The sequence below is a fragment of the Rhineura floridana genome, chromosome 13 (genome assembly GCF_030035675.1).
Source record: "Rhineura floridana isolate rRhiFlo1 chromosome 13, rRhiFlo1.hap2, whole genome shotgun sequence".
NCBI classification, from domain to species: Eukaryota; Metazoa; Chordata; class Lepidosauria; order Squamata; family Rhineuridae; genus Rhineura; species Rhineura floridana.
The window spans coordinates 12,225,186-12,245,354 of record NC_084492.1 but is presented as its reverse complement, the minus strand read 5'-3'; the positions used below and the strand labels follow the sequence as shown (position 1 = coordinate 12,245,354).

The window sequence follows — 20,169 nt, the reverse complement described above, 5'->3', positions numbered from 1 at the left end:
TTAACTGCCAACATGTTCCTGAGCCAAGTTCAAAGTGTTTGTGTTGACATCTACAGCTCTGCACCAACCTTCCCCAACCGCGTGCCATCCAGGTGTTGTTGAACTCCAACTCCTGTCAGTCACAGTCAGCATGGACAAAGGTCTGGAGCGATGAAAGTTGTAGTCCAGCAACATCTAGAGGGCACCATCTTCAGGAAGGCTGTCCTACATACAGTAGCTTAGGACATGGGGGGGAACTTGTTTTCAGCCTGAGAGCCACATTCCCTTCTAGGTAAACATCTGTGTTGTTGCTTCACTTTTAAAACTGCATATGTGCCCTGGCCTGCTCCTATTAATTGTTTGATTGATTTTATTGTGCTTTAACAATATTGTATCCAAACTTGGCGTTCTTTTATAATGAGAAGTGCATGACAAATTTCACAAATAAATAGTTTTACTGCCTGCACATTTAGCCATCATTTCACCTATTGCTCACCATCCCATGGTAACCATCACCTTTGCAAGCTGATGGGGAATTCTTCATATTGCAGGAGAGAAGTTCTAATTTTGTACATGACTTACTTTGGCATCATCTTGGATGTCTTTTCTTCTGGCCCAGATTAGAACCAGCAGGTAGATGAGGAAGATACAGCCCACAGTTGTCACCACTACGGGGTTGTCCACAAAGGTGGCAAACAACTCCACCGTTCTGCTGACGTCGACAGTGTTTGGCATCACAAAGAAGGAGCTGCCGAAGAATGTCAGGTGGTTACAAAGACACTGAGTGCCATTGAGAGATGTTTTGGGCCCAACCTGCAAGCCAAGGAACAGTTGTCTTTATGACCATATGTTGTATCCAAATAAGTTATACTCACAGCAGACTAGGGATGGGCAAGAATTTTGATTCTCTTTGTGTTTCAAGCTGAAAATATCAGATTTGCACTTTCTGAAACTATATGAGAACTGAAACACAACCATCCTTCAAAACTCGCACTTACTCAAATTTTGCGATGTAGTTCACCAACAAAACAATGTTTACAAAAATGCACGTTACAAGAAAGTTTGCATAAAAATGAATATACAGTATGAGTGAAAATAACATGCAAAATGCATTATATGAAGAGAAATGACTTGCAAAAATGTGAACATATAAATTGTGGCACAAATGTGGGGAATTGAATTTAAGATTGGAAAAATGAGAAACGGAGAGACCCTAATTTGACAGATCTTTCCATCTCTAGGGTAGACCCATTGATATTCATGGGCCCAAGCTATTTATAGCCATTAATTTCAGTGCATCTACTCTGAGTAGAATTAGCTTTGGATCCAACCCTGCCAACCTATCCCATCTGCACAAAATCACAAGCTTATGGGTGGTATTGAATGCTACTCAGGGTAGACCCATTGAATGAATAGGGCTTAGATGCATACAACCCTACGTGTAGACATTTTCACATTCTTATAGGAAGCTGCATTATACCAAGTCAGCTCATTGGCCCATCTAGTTCAATACTGTCTACTCTGTCTGGTAGCAACTCTCCAGAGCTTCATTTCCAGCCCTATCTGGAGATGCCACAGATTCAACGTGGGACCTTCTGCATGCTAGAAAGATGTTCTGCCACTGAGCTATGGTCCTTCCCTAAATACTTTGCTCAGTACACCCCAAATCTAGCTCCTCCACTGTGTTATTCTCTGGCTTCTTTCTACTCACGCGGCATCCGTAGCTGTTCCAATTCCCTTGGTGTTCATCCCAGAATACGCACTGAGACACAAAGCAAGTGATGGAAATATTTATGTCATGGGTGGCAAGGGGTTCCAATTCTGTTTCTGGTCTCACTACAAAATAGTATTCCCCTTCTCCAAAAACAAGGTCTTCTGGGTGAAGGATCCAAGAATAGACCTTATCTGGAACAGAAGAGGTTAAGGTAAGAACTTCTGGGGCTGACCCTATCTGTATGCAACTCCTCTTCTGGCTCCAAGTCCTTGACCTCACCCCATGAAGAAAGGGCATCCAACTCAGAATCATAACACTAACAAACTAGCATTCCTAATTGATGTTTTGACAGCACTAACTAATTTTGAACCACCAAGAATCTACATTTAGTCCCAGGAGAATCAGGATTGTTTTGAGAACCCCTTCCAGGCTTACACCACCTTTTGGTTGAGGAGCAAGCAGCAAGGCATCTAACAGAGAGTTCATTTTTACCTCTAGTGTTTCTCTTGTGAGGAAGGTGTGTCATCAATTCATAGTCAGTCTCGTTGGGATGATAGCCATATCCCAAATATAGGATGAGTGGAATGTCTTGGTCCAGTTCGAGATGGATCACTAGAGATGAGTTTACTGAAGTCACGTTGACTTGGAGAGCACTGAGATTTCCCAGATTCATCACACTCAGACCATCTTGCATTGCTGAATTCCGTGGCAGCATTATCTATGTTTAAAGACAACAATTAAATTCTGGAGATGCATCCAAACCCTGAGAAACTGCAAAATAAGTATTAGAGGGGAGACCCAATTGAAGTATAAATATAAGTATGTGCATTTTTATACATTACATTTCTGTTCCACCTCTTCCATGGAACTCAAGGTACCTTACATAGGGTTTCAACTGCCCAGGCAGTCTCAGTCCAGGTACTGACCACATCTAGACTTGTTTGCCTTCAGCAAGGTGGCTGCATCAAATATCTTCAGACCATGCCTTGGGTCCTTTGTAGAGATGCTCTATATTAGGGATGACTAACTGATGGCCCTCCAGATGGTGCTGGACTACAGCTCCCATCATCCCTGACCATAGGCCAGGGATGAGGAATAGAGGGTTGTCTCCAACTATATCCTACTCAGAGTAGACTTAATTAAATTAATGACTTTAGTTATGCCCATTAATTTCAATGGGGTTACTCAGAGGAGCTGCGGCCATTTCCGAATTGGGATAGCCTGATCACTGTTGATCCTCCAGGCTGGATTACTGTAATGCGCTGTATGTTGGGGTGCCCTTGAGGTTGGTCCAGAAGCTGCAGCTGGTGAAAAATGCGGGGGCACGACCGCTCACTGGGGAAGGGTATCACCAACATGTGACCCTACTGCTGAAAGAATTGCACTGGCTGCCCGTTAGCTACTGGGCCAAGTTCAAGGTTCTAGTTTTGGTGTACAAACCCTATACAACTTTGGATCAGGATACTTGAAAAATCTTCTTACCCCTTATATATTTAGTCGATCATAATGCTCTGCAGGTAAGGGCCTCCTGCAGATACCATCTTATCAGGAGGTCCATTTTGCCCAACATAGTAAGCGGACCTTTAGTATACTGGCACCTACCCTGTGGAATTCCCTCCCCTTAAATATTAGACAGGCATCATCTGTTTATCTTTTCGGCGCCTACTGAAGACCTTCCTCTTTCAACAAGCCTTTTAATTAGAATCCTTATTCCACTCTGCGTCTCTGTTGGAATTGCTTTTTCAGATGTTTTTAAAGCTTTTTTTTTAAAAGATGTTTTTAAAGCTTTTTTGTTTTCATATATTGTAAAGTCTGTTTTTATGATGTTTTAGAATGTTTTTAGTGCTTTTGTTTGCCACCCTGTGCTGCTACTGGGAGGAAGGGTGGGATACAAATTCAATAAATAAATAAATAAATAAAATAATGTGGGCTGGAACCCTGGATCTGGTCAGTGGGCCCAGTCTTATCTCCCCCACCTCCATGGGCCAAGTTGTCTACCTGTCACTCAACTGATGTCACAATGACACGAGGTGACTGGTTTTGCCCATGTGGATGATCAGCTGGTTGTTAGTGCTTGCAAAGTGCTATGTGCTATGTACAGAGCTTTACCTGTGCCACCAGTTGACTGATTGGTAGTGCCTATAACCACCCCTTTGGCTCAACTGCTTGTTTAACTGCCCCACAATTAGATGGGCAAAGAAAAAAAATTGTTTGCACTTCAAGCCAAATCTATCAAATTTGCACTTTCTGAAACAGTATGTGAACTGAAACACAGCCATCGTTCAACATTTGCACTTACCTGAATTTTGCAATATGTTTGCCAACCAACCAATGTTTACACAAATGCACATGATAGGGGAAAGTGTCCATATTAGTGAATATATGAGTAAAAATAATGTACAAAAATACATTATATGACGAGAAATGGCTTGCAAAAATGTGTACATTAATGTGTACATTAAATGTGGGTGAGCTGGGAGGAGTTGATCTGAACCGGCTTTGCCCACCTGGATACTTAGTACAACACCAGCAGAGGTTGCAGGGATGGGGGGGAGGAGTTGCTATGGTCTACAGAACTTCCATCTCTGTCTCCAGGAAACCACTCTGTCTTGGAGCTGGCTGTGAGGGCCTGCACCTGGTGTCAGGCCAAGGAGACAGGAAACTAGGGTTGCTGCCAGTGTACTGTCCACCTTGCTGCCCAGCAGCTTCTCTGACTGAGCTGGTGGAGGCCATCTCGGCTGTGGTATTGGAAGAGCCCAGAACGATAGTCCTGGGTGATTTCCATGTCTACGCTGAGGCTGCCTCTAGTGTTCCAGCTCAGGACTTCATGCCCTCCATGACAACCATGGGGCTGTCTCAAGTTGTCACCGGCCCGACGCATAGGGCAGGGCACACCCTTGAGTTGGTTTTTGCTCCAAATGGAGGAAGGGGTGGTCTGGAGATGGGAGGGTGGATGTAACCCCATTGTCATGGTCAGACCACTTCCTGGTGAAGTTTAGACTTATGGCTCCGATCCTTTCCTGCAGGGGTGGTGGACAGATTAAGATGGTCCGCCCCTGGAGACTAATGGTAAGCGGACCTTTAGTGTAGTGGTACCTACCCTTTGGAATTCCGTCCCCTTAGATATTAGACAGGCGCCATTTCTGTTATCTTTTCAGCACCTATTGAAGACCTTCCTCTTTCAACAAGCCTTTTGAGACCTTATCACAGTCTGTGTCTGTGTTGGAACTGCTTTTTAATGTGTTTTTAACTTTTTTTAAAGATGTCTTGAAAGCTTTTTTAAAAAATGTTTTTAAAGATGTTTCATTTTAATGTGTTTTAAAGTCTGTTTTTATGGTGTTTTAAAGTGTTTTTAGTGCTTTGGTTTGCCGCCCTGGGATCCTGCTGGGAGGAAGGGCGAGATATAAATAAAATAATAAATAAAAATAAATAAATATTAAGTAAATAAAAACTGCCTGCAAAAATGTGTTGGTTAAAGCAAATTCACACTAAAATGCTGGAAACTTAAAAAAAAAACCTACAAATTGCTGCAGAAATGTGGAAAACTGAAGATCGGAAAAATGAGAAACGGAGAGGACTGAAATTATCAGCTCTTCCCATCCCTGGCCACAATTGATGTCAGGTGTGTAGGGCAGGTGTGTGTGACAAATATGAAGTCTGGCAGACCAACCTAATTAGGCCCACGGGTTAGAGGTTCTCCATCCCATCATTGGCTATGCTGGTTGGGGCTGATTAGAGTTGGAGTTCAACAACACTGAAGGGCCACAGGTTCCTCACTACTGCTCTGTATGGCTAGGAGTTGGGCATTCCCCTCACCACAACACAGCTCAGCAGTGAGTAAACGATGTGCGGCCCTATTTCCAAAAAGCACACAGTCCTGTTCTTCTTGGAAATGCATGTAAGGAAAATTACCTCAATGTCTTCTGTAAGGTTATGAACTGGAATGACCAGTCCACCGAGGCTGGTGAGGGTGAGACCTGCCACAGCGCCGTGGATATCAAAGCTGTCACTTGCCGAAAAGGGGTTCACAGACAAGCTCACCATCTAGAAAAAGGGATATTTCATGATCAAAACACATTTGCTCAGTTGTATTCGATATCAGGCTTGAAATGACCAAGATTCATACACAAGGATCCCATTGCACCAGAAACTCATTTGTGATCAGGCAGGTGATGGGACGAATGAATTTAGCATTCCCACTGGTTCAGGAAGCTTGTGTGAAGTGGTCGGGCTTTTGGATGGATTTGGTTGGCATGACTGAAGGCCAAGAGATTCAGTGTTACATGGGCATACCATATGAAGAGGTATAAACACAGAACCCTCATTTTAATATTTAACTCTGGGATGTATACCTGCTCCTTGGGGACTCCCTTAGCATAAGGTTCTTTGGATTCACACACACACACAAATGATAATCCTGCAATACTGGAAGTCCCCTTGGTGGACCTCTGAGTTAGTTGTACATTAAATCTCCTATATTGCACTATATACAGTTCACCTAGGAATAGATTCCTCTATTCATTCCAGAATTTTCTGGAAAGTCAATCATGTGGTTTTGTAATTTTGAAATCAGATGGTTGGTGGCTAATGCAGACATGTTGGTTGGTTGTCATTTGTAGCTTTACATGTGCTTGCAGCTAGAAAGCTACAAGGTACTTTTTTGACCCAAAATCAGTCAAAGGGGATTTTTTTTTTAATCTATTTGATTTTGGGAACTTTACAATTGTAAGTTTTTATAATTAGCACTTCTGGGAATGGATACATTTTAAGTTACTCTTGGATTGTCTTTTTGTGGTTTATACTGTATTGTACTAGTCATTGGGTTGTACCCAACTAAATGTGGTCGGATAGACCATCTGAAATTAATGAACCTAAGTTAGACAAGTCTATCCATTTCAGTGGGCCTACTCTGAGTAGGACTAACATTGTTTTAACTTTTAAAAAAATCTTTGCCCCAGTGAAAATCTGGCTAATATGCTATATCTTTGTGCTAAGCAAACTGCCACATACTCAGCTAGACACCCTCACACTATCACATTTGTATGACCTGAACCTCATATGGCTTTTTGTTGTTGTTGTTGCTGCTGCTGCTGTTAGTATCATCATCACCATCATCATTTATTACCTGCTTTTCACCCAAAGGTAGCAGGGTGGGTTACAACATTTTTAAAATGCAGCATTAAAAACAACTAAAAACAAAGGGTGGGTCCTAAAAATACACATCTAAGGCCTCAAAGGCCAGGGTAAAGAGGTGTGTCTTCTTGTTGCTACTACTACTGCCACTACTAATGTTAGTATTATTTAGGCTTGTTCGTCACTTGTTACACAGAGGTCTCCAAGCAACTTACAACATATTTAACAACACAAGCATAAATAAAATATAATAGTGACCCGTTCATACAAAAACACATGGAATTTATAAAAAAAACAAATGCATAAAAAATTATTCTGCTGCTCCAATTCTTCTTTGCCTGTCTTCTTTTTTAAAAAAAAGTTTTATTGATTTTTATACACCTTATACCCAACATCTGTCCCCACCCCACCCGCTATACATCACTTCAAATACCCATTTATTCATATCCTTGTATTTTGCACTCCATACTTCATTACCGTTCTCACTCATCTCATAATACACCCAAACTTTCTTGTTAATTTCTTCTTCTATGCTAAACAAAGATGATCTGACTATATCTGTTTGTTCGAATACCTACACCTTCCTCAGCTTAGCCTTGTGCCCTTGGTGCGGGGCGCCTTTTGTGGGGCAGAGCATGACCCCAGACAGTGATGGGAAGGGGGATTTCATCCTCTTGCCTGTGCCTGCTCTCATGGGATCACCAGCAATCCCAGGAAGGGGGATTTCATCCTCTTGCCTGTGCTTGCTCTCATGGGATCACCAGTAATCCCAGGTGATCCCACAAGAACTGTAGTGGGACAGGGACATACCCAGGGTTATAAAATACCTTGGCCTGCCAGATACTGACTGTTTGTTCTAATACCTTATACTTCCCCTCCCCCATCATTTTTTCCACCCTTTATTGGATAGGTGAGGAACAGGTAAGTGAGTTATGTAGGCCACTTCTGTCGTGATTTCTTCGTTTATATTGTTATGAACACCAATAAAAACCTTAATAAGAACAGAAGACAATGTATCCCCAGAGCAAGCCAAGTCACAGTAAACACGGTTCACTTGCCCTGATGTCCATTGTCTCATCGCTGTCTCCTGAGATGCTGAGAGAAGAGGCAGAGGGCAGAGTGAAGCTGGCAGAGCTGGAGCTGGAGATATTAATGGATGTGCTGCCTGCATTGTCTGTCTGCAACCTTTCCAGAGAAAGATCGGGGGGGGGAGAAGTCAGAGAAGATGAGAACACAGAAGAGAAAAACAAGGAAGTAGAATTTAAAGGCTGTAGAAGAAAAAGGTGGTAGAATTAAGTGGGTACTTTTTACCAAGTCAGGCCATTGGTGTACCTAGCTCAGTATTGTCTACACCAGAGGCGGGAAAACGTTTTCAGCCCAAGGGCCACATTCTTTTCTGGACAACCTTCTGCAGGCCACATGCCAGTGGTGGGTGGGCCCAGAAGCAAAACTGGGTGGAGCAATGAATGCGATGTTTTAAAAAACCCTTTGTACAGTAGTCTATATCTTCCATCCAAGCAAGCAAGAAGCATGATCAAAGTTCAAGGACACATTTCAGCCAAGCAAACATGAAAAGTAGCAAAAGTCAAAGATGCAAGAAGAGGCATGGTTTACCTGTTGATGTACATGGCTGCAGAGGGGGCTGTGAGCACCAGGGGTTCGTTGTCAGGCAATTTCCCAATCAAGAGAGCACTCTGGAGGTTTTCAATCGTGGTTAGAAGCTGCTGTGACACCAAACCCTATGAGAGAAGAAATGAACCACCCCCTGTGACATTCTTCAGTGGCAGCTTTAGAATGCATAATTATGCTCTTGCCTTGCTTAGATCTGGGGCGCTTCCAGACTGTCATTGTTCCCAGGTGGGATTCAATCTCATACCAGCAAATTCTCATACCAGCATTAAGAGCTGATTGGGAGGTCCTGCACAGCAAACTTGCTTCACCAAAAGATCAGACTTTTTGTGATAAGGAAAGTGATCATGGGAAAATACACAGAAAACTGTGGAGTAAGATTTGCTTTGATGCTACATCATCTAACCTTCCCGCAAACAAATAAGAATGAATGCTCATTAAATAAATCACTTTGGGATGCCTCCATAAATGTAGCAAACAAACAAACAATAGCCAACATCTTCTGATCTCCACCCAAACAGAATGAATGCTCAGTTAATAGGTCATCTGGGAGCACCCTTGGCATGAATCCAAGCCTTCCAATTGCGTCTTGATTCCTGCTACAGCTACTGCAGTATTGCACCTATTGCAATCTTTTCAAGGGCTTATAGGACTAAAGGAGAGGGGGAGAATATGTTTCAGCCCGTGGGCTACACTTCCTTATGGAAGACCTTCTGGAGGCAGCATGTAGCGCTGGGCAAGGCCAGAAAGAAAGGTGGATTTGGCCAGAGGCGAAAAGTCAGCAAGGCCAGAGGCAAAAGTGGGCAGAGCAACCGATGCAATTCTTGCACATCTGGGGTAACCTTAAAGCTTGGCTAATTTATTGTAGCAGGACCTTGCATAGCCAAGAACCTACTTCATCAGAACCTCTTGACTATAAAAAAAATCATGCTACAATTGAGGACAGGCAAATCTGACCATTTTTTCTCTCATTTTCTCAGTCTTAAGTTCTCTGCATTTCAACATGAGTTTGCTACTTTTTTTAAAAAAAAAAAGTCCTCCTGAAAATTCATCAGGATTTTAGTGTGAATTTTTTCCTAATACTTCTGCCATTTTGCCTCACATACACATTTTTGCAAAGCAATTCCCGCTAATATAATGCATGACTGTGTGCTGTTTTCACTAATATAAGCATTTCTATACACACTATCCCAATATATGCATTTTGTTATGCATTGCTTGACTAAAGAACTGCACTGCAAAATTCCAAAAAAATGAGAATATGGAAGGACGGCTGTTTTTTTGGTTCGCACATTGTTTTGGAAAGTGCAAATTATATAGGTTCACCTTTAAATGCGAATGAATCAAATTCTTCTCCCACCCCTAGCCACAATAATCTATATACTTTTGTGTGCCTTTGTCTCCAACATTTTCGAGTTAAATGCCCACCTGTGCAGTCTCTGGTGCGGAAGCATCGTCTGTCTCATTTTGTGCAGTAGCTTCAAGGACATTGCTCACTGCATTGAACAGATAGCTGGCAGCCTCCTTGCGCTTCAGGTCATCTTCACCATCTTCGGTATTCACAATCAGCAAAGATTCACTGACATCCTTCAAAGTATGACCTGCTTCCACCTGGATGAGAAAAGAGGGCTCTGAACACCTCCAGAGTAGAGAGAACACAGCAGGTTTTTCTTAATTCCCTTCTAAAATTCCAAATTCAGATGAGGAGGTAATGATGGGCCAACACCCCTCTTAAACCCACTGTGGATTAGTGAGGGTCCTCTGCCAGGGGGCATTCAACACACCCATGTTATGTTTCCATCCAATGAAGCTGAATGTTGGGAGATTCAGGACAGCCAAAAGGAAGTACTTCTTCACACAGGACATAGTTAAACTATGGAATCCATTCCCTCAAGAGGCAGTGATAGCCATCAACATGGATGGTTTTAAAAGAGGATTAGCCAAATTCATGGAGGACAAGGCTATCAATGGCTACTAGCCATGATGGCTATGTTCTGCCTCCACTGTCAGAGGCAGTACGGCACACCGAATATGCCTTTAGATACTGGGGATCACAAGTGGAAAGAGTGCTGTTGTGCTCAGGTCACTTGCCGGCTCCTCTTAGGCACGTATTGGCCATTGTGAGAACAGGATGCTGGACTAGAGAAGCTTTTGGCCTGATCCAGCAGGGCTTATGATCTTATGCCTAGTGCAAGGAGGAGGGTTCCATCTACCATAAGCAGGTTCCTTTTCCTCCATGCAACTTCTGCCCCACCTTAAGTTGTACCATCTTTCTCTAAGAAAAAATAAATCACAGAATAGTTCTTTCAATTTTCTCCCCCCCCAATTTTCCAATTTTTTTCTTACCTGTTGTAGAACCACTCTCTGCTCCTAGATTCTCATATTGTCAATACATCTGTGGCCACTGTGCATGGACCACATGCAGCTAGGAAGAAATGCCCATTACTTGCATAACTCACCTGGGCAGAGGAAGAGAGCTCTTCACTCCTGTAAGTGATTTCTTTGAGCACCTCTGACATCTTAAGAGCTGTCTGCATTGATGTTACATTAACAGCGGAGAGGGTCGTCAGCATTAGCTCTCGTAACTTGGAATGCAAAGGGAAATCATGAGAGACCATATCAATGGGTGGTTATTGTTTCCTATAGATCTGGGGTGGGCAGAACACCACCCCAAGGGCCACAATCCTTTTTTGGTCCATGGGCACATTTATATTTCTGAGTGAGTGCCATGGGTACCATCCGCTTGGGCCATTTCTCTCTCCTCCTCCTCTGGATCACCCCATGCCCCCCAAGGCACAAAAAGAGAAAATGCAGACACATTTCCCTTTTCCAAGTGATATGAGTAAAAGTCAGATCCAGTAAAATCAATTTGAGCCTTGAAAATCCCACAGAGGTAAAAAAAAAAGGAACTGGGAAAGAGTGTCACTCTTCCAACTTCCTTCTTCAGCTCTATGTACTTTTTGGGAGATAGAAAGGTAACCACCCTTGTCACCTCATGACCAGAGTAGTGATGGGGGACCCCTCAGGGGCTTCATAGGCACCAGAAGAAGACCTCAAGGACACCACTGAGCACATGGGCACCATGTTGACGAGCCTGTGATTTGCAGCACCCTACAGAATATCAGATTGGTTGAAAAATGGCCATTTTCTAAGGTTGCCCCTGTTCTGTGGTATCCCTTTCCCTCTGCCATAAGTAAAGAAGCCACCATCAGTTGCTTCAGATGTCTTGTGAAGATGTATCTTTTTGTGCAGGCTTTCCCTAACCCATAAGATTAGAGCTTGCTTTATGTGTTTCAATCCCGTGAATTCCTGTTTTATTTTCTTTTATGTTTTTATACAGATTTTTTATTTTAGTTTGTATTTTTGCTTTAATGGATATCGCTCTTATATTGTACATAGTGTACACAGCTTAAAGATTTTTTAAATATGAAATGGTTTAGAAAGGATTTTAAATAAATAAATAAATAAATAAAAAGAGTTTCTGACTCCCAATGGTTTAACAATAGCAAAAACAAAAAGCCTTTCTCCTCCCCTCTCCCCACCTCCTACATTTAGTAGCTGAAATCAAGTAAGCTTGAGAAAACAGGAGTCAATTTGTGTTAAAGAATTAGTGTGTGAACTCCTGTTCTGGTACTGAAAGCAAATTCCTGGGCTTTGCTTGTGCTCAGAGGTGCCAGGTCCTACAATTCTATGTCCTCCTTCCTGAGCCACTATTTTGTACTTGGCTTCAGTTGGTGGACCTTAGGGTTCTAGAGAAAAACAACATAGACCCTGCAAGTCTAAAGTATGCTCACCCCTGCACAGGTTGGGAAGGGGCTTTTATGTCTAATCTGAGATGGCATTCACTCTTTTGGAAGTACAACAGCAGGGACCATTCAGTCAGTAACCTAAGGGTTAATTCTGTTTACAGTTTGACAGTTACCCAGGAAGGGGGTGGTGCAGGGCAGAATTATCCATTAGGCTTAGTAGGCTGAAGCCTAGGGGACCGGAGCTCTTGGGGGCCCATGCAAGAACTTCCGAACCGCCTGCCATCCCCTTTTTTGCGGTTTGCCATCAATCAAGATGGCGGCCAAGGTTTCCCTAAGGGGCTGAAGCCTCTGCCGCCATCTTGGTTGATGGCATGCATGCGTGCTACACGCGCGCATTGCTGCCATCAACCAAGATGGTGGCAGAGGCTTCAACCCCTTAGGGAAACCTCGGCCGCCATTTTGATTGATAGTAAACCTGTGTGTGCAGTGCGCGCAGCCGCAAAAAAAGCAGAAAGGTAGGTGAAGCGGGGGGGATGGGATGGGACTGCGGGTGGCTCAGAAGCTCCTGTCCTGCGATCCCTCCTGCGGCTGTTTCCGTGGATCTGCCTAAGAGGAGAAGGGAACACCAATCAGCCTAGGGGCCCTCCTCAGCTTAATCGGGCCCTGGGGTGGTGGAGATGTTGCCCAGCAACCAGTCAGTTGGGAATTCATTGTCCATGAGGGAAACTGTTGTGATTTGACAGTTGGAGGAGTTGGAGAGAAAAGTGGTTCTGAAGAAAATTTTCCCCTGTGTAAGCCTGACCTAAGAAAGACAACCCTCTCTGTATATTTCTCCTCAAGTTATATCATATACCCTCTGTTTTGTTCAGTTTACCCTCAGTAAAATTTTATTTATTTATTTCATTTATATCCCACCTTTCCTCCAATGAGCTCAGGGTGCTGTACAAACATGGTTCTCCCCTTCCCATCTTATCCTCACAACAAGGTGGTGAGGTAGGTTAGACCAAGAGACTGTAACTGGCCCAAGGTCACCCCACAAGCTTCATGGCTGAGTAAGGATTTGAACCCTGGTCTCCCAGGTCCTAGTCCAACACTGTAACCATTACACCACACCATATTACCGGTTTCTTTTCTCTCTCGACTCCATCTGCTTTATTCCAGTCACTCTGCTAACATACTCTAATTGCAAACTCAGAGATAACCTACCTGCTGGCAATATAATCAGAGGAATATTTTGACTCCGTGAGACTGAAGGGAATTTATACACATGAGATGAATGTGTAGCCTTTTAGAGCATAAGTGCGTGTCCCTGTGTCTTTCAAAAGGATAATTATTAATGCTAATTAAACCATTCTTTATGCTTCTCCAGCTTCTTTCATTTGGACATCTAGAGGGGTTTTGGAAATACCATTAGGATTTGGACCCTCAAAGCACTCTTAAGAATACAAAGCCCGTGCCACAATGATTCACGAACTGGGGAACAAGGCCATATCTACAGGACACCCTGCTTATTAGGAAAGGACCCATTAATAGGATGGGCTGCATTTTCATTCTTCCACACAAGATTACTGCAGTGGTATCTATTTGGGGAAGAAGACTAAAGTAATTACAACAGAAAATTTATGTAACTTTAAAGTTGACAATGAGGACATTGAACTTGTCAAGGATTATCAATGCAGTTATTAACCAAAATAGTCAAGAAATCAGAAGAAGGCTAGAAGTGGGGGCAGCTATCAGAGAACTAGAAAAGGTCCTCAAATGCAAAGATGTATCACTGAACACTAAAGTCAGGATCATTCAGACCATGGTATTCCCGATCTCTATGTATGGAAGTGAAAGTTGGACAATGAAAAAAGCGGATAAGAGAAAAATCAACTCATTTGAAATGTGGTGTTGGCAGAGACCATTGCTGATACCATGGACTGCAAAAAAGTCAAATAATTGGGTGTTAGAACAAATTAAACCAGAACTATCACTAGAAGCTAAAATGATGAAACGGAGGTTATCATACTTTGGACACATCATGAGAAGACATGATTCACTAGAAAAGACAGTAATGCTGGGAAAAACAGAAGGGAGTAGAAAAGAGAAAGACCAAACAAGAGATGGATTGATTCCATCAAGGAAGCCACAGACCTGAACTTACAAGATCTGAACAGGGTGGTTTATAACAGATGCTTTTGGAAGTCACTGATTCATAGGGTTGCCTTAAGTAGTAATCAACCTGAAGGCACATAACACACACATCTATGTGGGGACACCTTTGAAATGAGACCCTAACCTTCATTTGGTACAGAATGCTGCAGCAAGACTGTTATCTGGCACTTGAAGATGACAACATACAGTAGGGTCCCACTCATACGGTGGGTTACGTTCCAGACCCCTGCTGTAAAGCGGAACTCATTGAATAGAATGGTGTGCAGTGCCCGAAAACCGCCGTAAAAGCAGAACAAGCGCCATATGAGTGGGGCTTTAGTCTAATTGCGTCTAATTGAAACCGCTGTATTAGCAAATCGCTGTAAAGCGAAGCACCATAAAGAAGGGCCCTACTGTATTAGGTATTTGTTTCCAGGCTCAACATAAAATGTGGGCACTGGCTTTAAAGCCTAAACAGCTTGCCTTTCAGAAACTGCTTGCTTCCCTATGAACCTACTTGGAAGCACTGCTCTCTCTACTGCTTGCATACAAGATCCAGTATGCAGGCAAGAGAGACAGGGCCTTTTCAGTGGTGGTGCTGTGATTGTGGAACTCCATCTGTGAGGAGAATTGATGGCCTCTTCCCACCTTTTGAGAGTTCATAAAGATCCTTTTTTTACCTAGCTTTTAATTAGTGATCTGCTGTTTTTAATGATATCTCTGCTGGAGTTGTAATGCTGCCTCCTTTGGATGTTTTAACTATTAAATGGAAAGAGTATTTTATAATTTGCTTTATGCTGCATTATTCATTTTTATTGCCAGCACTTTGTTTATTACTTTAATAGAATAGTGGGATATAAATAATTAACAAATTAACTATCAAATATCTTCTTTACTGTTGCAACAATGATCTCTGCCCACGCAACTCTTAATGCTGTTGGCACAGTGGGTCTTTGCATAGGTGTCACTGCCATTGGGCAAAATCCTCTGAAGCCACAGAGGGCCTGGGCAGCCACATGCCAGGCAGCTGAATGCTGAGGGAAGTGGCTGTGATCAGACCAGATCAGCCAATGATATCAGGAGATTTTAATTCTACAATCCATGAGTATTTTTAGTAACTAAACTATACAAAGGTTGCTGACACACCAAAGGCTTTTGAGTAAAAATGGTTCTAGGAGTGAATAGATAGAGCTTACCTCTTTCCGTGTATCTGTCCGCAGAGATGAATTAACACTCTCTTCTCTTGTCTCTTGATTAAGTACAGAAGATACTGACTTGTACAACTGGAACAGAGACATACTGTTGTTCTCTCCTTTTAGGATGCTGTTTGATTTTTCTGAAATAATGGCCTGCAAGGTCTGGTTCCCACTGCTTATATCCTCATGCTGAACCTGTTAAAACAAGGAGAAAATGCACATAACTGTTTATTCCACAACCACCAAAAACATTGTCAAATAAGAGCATAAGAACAGCCTGGCTGTTGGATCAGCCAATGCCTCATCTAGTCCAGCATCCTGTTCTCACAGTGGCCAACCAGATGCCTGTGGAAAACTCGCAAGCAGGACCTGAGCATACTAACAGTCTCCCCTGCTGCGGTTTGCAGCAACTGGTATTCAGAAGCATACTTCCTCCAACAGTGAAGGTAGAACATAGTCATCCGGGTTAGTAGCCATGCCATGCAACTGAGTGCCACATAAATGTGATGTTATTGTTAGCCCTAGCTCCTTTCTTTTAGCAGTATGTGAGGCAGTGTCTTTTTTAAAATAAGTGCCAGATGCAGATGCCCAAGATTCAGATCAGGACCATGATGGCAGCAGCTACACTTTGGAACTCCCTGCCTATTGACATCAGGCAGGTGCCTTCGTTGTATTCTTTTTGGCATATTTGCAAGCCTATCCGGACACATAGAAGTTACATGTGTTTTGATCTGCTTTTGGCTTATTGTTGATTGAAATGTTTTTAAATACCTGTTGTTAAATGTCTTTTATTGATAATTTTAATGCGCTTTTTTTAATAATCCGCTTTGAGGTTTCACTATAATCAAGCAGCATATAAATGTTGTTAAATAAAATAAATAATAATAATAATAATAAAATTTTATTTGTTAGTCGCCTATCTGTCCGAACTAACGGACACTCTAGGCGACGTACAACAATATAAAATACAATATACAATCAAAGCCACAATCAACAATTAATCTAAAACCATCCTTCAATTAATACATCATAAAAACTAATCCACCCCAGAAATCCTATAGGCCTGCCTGAAAAGCCAGGTCTTTAAGGCTCGGCGAAAACCCATCAGGGAGGAGGCATGTCAATAATAAAAAATGATATTGGGCTAGGGGGCTTTAGCCATTTGCTCTCGCCATGGTCCCAATCCAAATCAGTTCTGTCACGTCTGTTGCTTGCAATGGGAAGAAAGTTTCCAGACAGGGGCTTCATTTTGTAAAATGTGCCCTTTAGATATCACAAACAGGTTGACGCCAACAAGTCTGTGGGGTTTTTTTTATCTTAGCAGATTATCCACCTGCTATGTCTCCTTTCCTTCTTTCCTTTCTGTCCCTACCACCAAAAACTGGCGGGATCTTGGAAAGGCCAGAAAAACATGTTCAGGGGGCTAGACTAAGCCTCTGAACTGTGGGTTACCCATCCTTGGTTTACATAATAGATTCCGTTCTTTTCACCTTCCCAGATTACAAAATTTAGGCATTGATAGCTGATAAAGTAAGTGATATCGTACCTACCCTGACAGTGGCACTAGTGTAAACGGTGTCACCATAGCTGTTGCTCACAGCAATTTTAATCTGTAAAAGAAAGTTATTGTCTGCTTGTCCGAGTGGCAGGTAAACTGAGGGTAGAGCAGAATCTAGTCCACAATGCAGGAGAGAGTCTGAAAGAGGCAGGAGAGAGGGAGATCAGTTCAGGCGACAGAGTGGGAAACAGATTTTTCCATGTCAGAGAAGTCTCCAATGTGACAACAGCAAGAAACCATTTCTTATGTTGGAAGTGGCGCAAGAGGAACTCCTGTTTGGGATTTTTTGTTTGTATCCCCAAAGGCCCCCTCTCGGATGCACACCTTAACGTGGTGAAGGGGTTTGAGAGTGTTGAAGAAGCTGAGAGCAATGCCATCAGGAGTCTAGACCAAGAGGCTAGACTCCTAGCAGGGGCACCCAAGGCGGAATGGTCAAAGCTGAAACACCAGACTAAAATGCATCCAAACTCAGAGGAAGGCAATGGTAAACCATTTCTGAATACCTCTTACCATGAAAACCCTATGAACAGAGTATCCAAGGAAGTCACAGACCTGAACTTACAAGATCTGAACAGGGTGGTTCATGACAGATGCTCTTGGAGGTCGCTGATTCATAGGGTCGCCATAAGTCGTAGTCGACTTGGAGGCACATAACAACAACAATTCCCAAAGGAAGATAGAGTTAGGGTCCTCCAACTGGCTAGGCTTGCCTACCTTTACCTGTGCTCCTCTCTGCCTAACTTCCTTCTGTTGTATACTGATATGCGCAGGGAAGATGACCTCCCCCCCCCTTTGTCTTCTTTGACTGTCTGAGGAGAGAGGAGACATCTTTGTCTTTACTCTTTTCTCCTGTACCATGAAGGCAATACTCAAGTCTGGGCATTGCACTTCCAACTTAGTTAGTTAGTTAGAACTAGGTATCTTTCCTATCTACTATGTATTTCTATAAATTTATTATTTATTTATTTTGTATATTTGTACGCCACTTTTCATCACCAGGTGACCTCAAAGCAGCTTCCATAGCAAGAACAAAATAATATCATAAAAACAATTCAGAACATAATAATAATTCAAAAACTACAGCAGTATCAATAAATAACACCACAAAATATCACAAAACAGGCTGAAATCTCAAATCTAGCCTGCAAAAGAGACTAGATAAATAAAGTATCTTTTTCTTATTTTACTAAGTCTTAAGTCTCAGTGATTATATGCAGGGTAAAAGGCTGCTTCTTAGGTAAATACACACACTGGCACATGCAGCTCAGAACGCTGAGTTACTCTGCATATGCGTAACATCTTGATCCATGCTAGGCTTGGATTACAATGACTAGATGCACATTTGTTTTTCATTTTTTCATTCTCTATTTATGCCCAATGGTTCTAACACAGGAGCGGGAAATCTGTGGCCCTCCAGATGTTGCTGGACTACATCTCCCATTGTCCCTCACTAGGGATGGGCAAACCTGTCCATTTTGGTTTCTCTCCATTTTTCTTGTTTCCAGTCTTGAGTTCAGTTCTCCACATTTCCGCATCAATTGGCAAATTCTTTTTTCTTTTTTTTAAGTCCTCATGAAAATGCATCAGCTTTTTCATGCAAATTTCTCGTAATATGCACATTTGTATACAATTTTGCCTAATATACACATCTTTGCAAAGCAATTTCCCCATATATAATGCATTTTTATATGCTATCTTCACTAATATATGCATTTTACTGCACACTTGGTACAGATGCATTTTGGTTCCCACTCCTTGGCTGGGGAACTGCATTGCAAAATTCAGAGATGTGCAAATTTCGAAGGGTGGCTGCATTTTGGTTTGTGTATTGTTTCTGAAAGTGCAAATTAGGTACATATTATCAAAGCAATCCTCCCAAGGCTCCAGGTATGAACAATTCAATAAAACAAATAATTCTTTACAGAAAATTTTGCTATTAATTTTGTGTGGCCCAGTGTGGCAAAATGGTTACAATGTTGGTCTATGACCTCGGAGGCCAGGGTTTAAATCCCCACTTGGCCATGAAGCTCACTGGGTGACCTTGGGCCAGTCACTGCCTCTCAACCCAACCTACCTCACAGGGTTTTGCGAGGATAAAGTGCTGAGGGGGAGAAACATGTATGTGGTATGCCACCTTGAGCTCCTTGCAGAAAAAGTGGGATATAAATGCAGTAATTAATAAATAAAATAAGACAAAGGGTAATAATTACCAACACAGTTTTGTGCAAATTCTGGGAGCTCTATGTACTTTGCAAGCAAGGAAAAGGTAACCACCCTTGCCAGCTCAGGATCAGGGATCAATCACTTGGTGGAGGTGGTCAGGGGCTTCATGGGCACCAAGCAAAGGCCTCAGACTGAAAAAAAGGCTCCCCATGTAGAGTCTGGCCCTTGCCGATTTCTTCGAGTTACAGAAGTGCATTCAGTGATAGATGATGGAACATGTGAATTAGACACAACCATCTCTGGCTCTTACTTGGCTCCAAGTAGAAGCAATAGGTGAGTGTGGGGGTGTCAACTGGAAGGCATCGATCCACCAGGCAGGAAGAGTGACAGGAGATAGAGAAGCTGGTGAGTACTGATCCTTGCGCAGGAGATACTGTACATACTGGGGCTACAGGAGGAGGCACAGTGCTGACAATGTAGGTTTCTTCACCATATTTGTGCTCATTCATTGCTGGGAGGTTTAGAAAGAAAACAGGTCAAGAGTGAGTTTGTTATGGTTTGTGTAAGGCTGGAATATGCACTAAGTGCTTGATGTTTCTGGATTAACCCTTATACATTTTGCTAAACAGTTTATCGTATTATACTGGTGTCTCCAGTGCTGCACCTGTGGGCACTGCAGCAGCACCCATGGGAGCATATTGCAACACCCCTGAGCATCTCCAGCAGCTGGTATTCAGACATGCTGTGGAGGCAAAGCATAGCCATCATGGCTAGTAGCCACTGATAGCCAATGTACTGTTGTTATTGTTGCTGCTATTGATGATGATGATGATAATGATATATTATCCTAATGTTCTACTCGTAAATGCTCAAAGCAGCTTACAGACAGAAAAAAAACCAATCGATAGCATA

The 20,169-nt window shown here is 42.6% G+C and overlaps 1 protein-coding gene across 1 annotated transcript in view; it reads right to left on the bottom strand.

The window, feature by feature from the left end:
- Nucleotides 1–20,169, bottom strand: part of LOC133369005 (polycystin-1-like protein 2) — an 89,527-nt gene that overhangs the window by 44,459 nt on the left and 24,899 nt on the right. The window contains exons 14-24 of the mRNA XM_061593780.1: nucleotides 19,568–19,768; nucleotides 17,087–17,232; nucleotides 15,537–15,731; nucleotides 10,915–11,040; nucleotides 9,884–10,066; nucleotides 8,441–8,565; nucleotides 7,885–8,011; nucleotides 5,606–5,737; nucleotides 2,186–2,411; nucleotides 1,691–1,884; nucleotides 562–792 (exon numbers count right to left, since the gene is read on the bottom strand). Of these exons, the coding sequence (XP_061449764.1) occupies nucleotides 562–792; nucleotides 1,691–1,884; nucleotides 2,186–2,411; nucleotides 5,606–5,737; nucleotides 7,885–8,011; nucleotides 8,441–8,565; nucleotides 9,884–10,066; nucleotides 10,915–11,040; nucleotides 15,537–15,731; nucleotides 17,087–17,232; nucleotides 19,568–19,768 (1,886 nt within the window). The remainder of the gene's footprint in view (nucleotides 1–561; nucleotides 793–1,690; nucleotides 1,885–2,185; nucleotides 2,412–5,605; nucleotides 5,738–7,884; nucleotides 8,012–8,440; nucleotides 8,566–9,883; nucleotides 10,067–10,914; nucleotides 11,041–15,536; nucleotides 15,732–17,086; nucleotides 17,233–19,567; nucleotides 19,769–20,169) is intronic.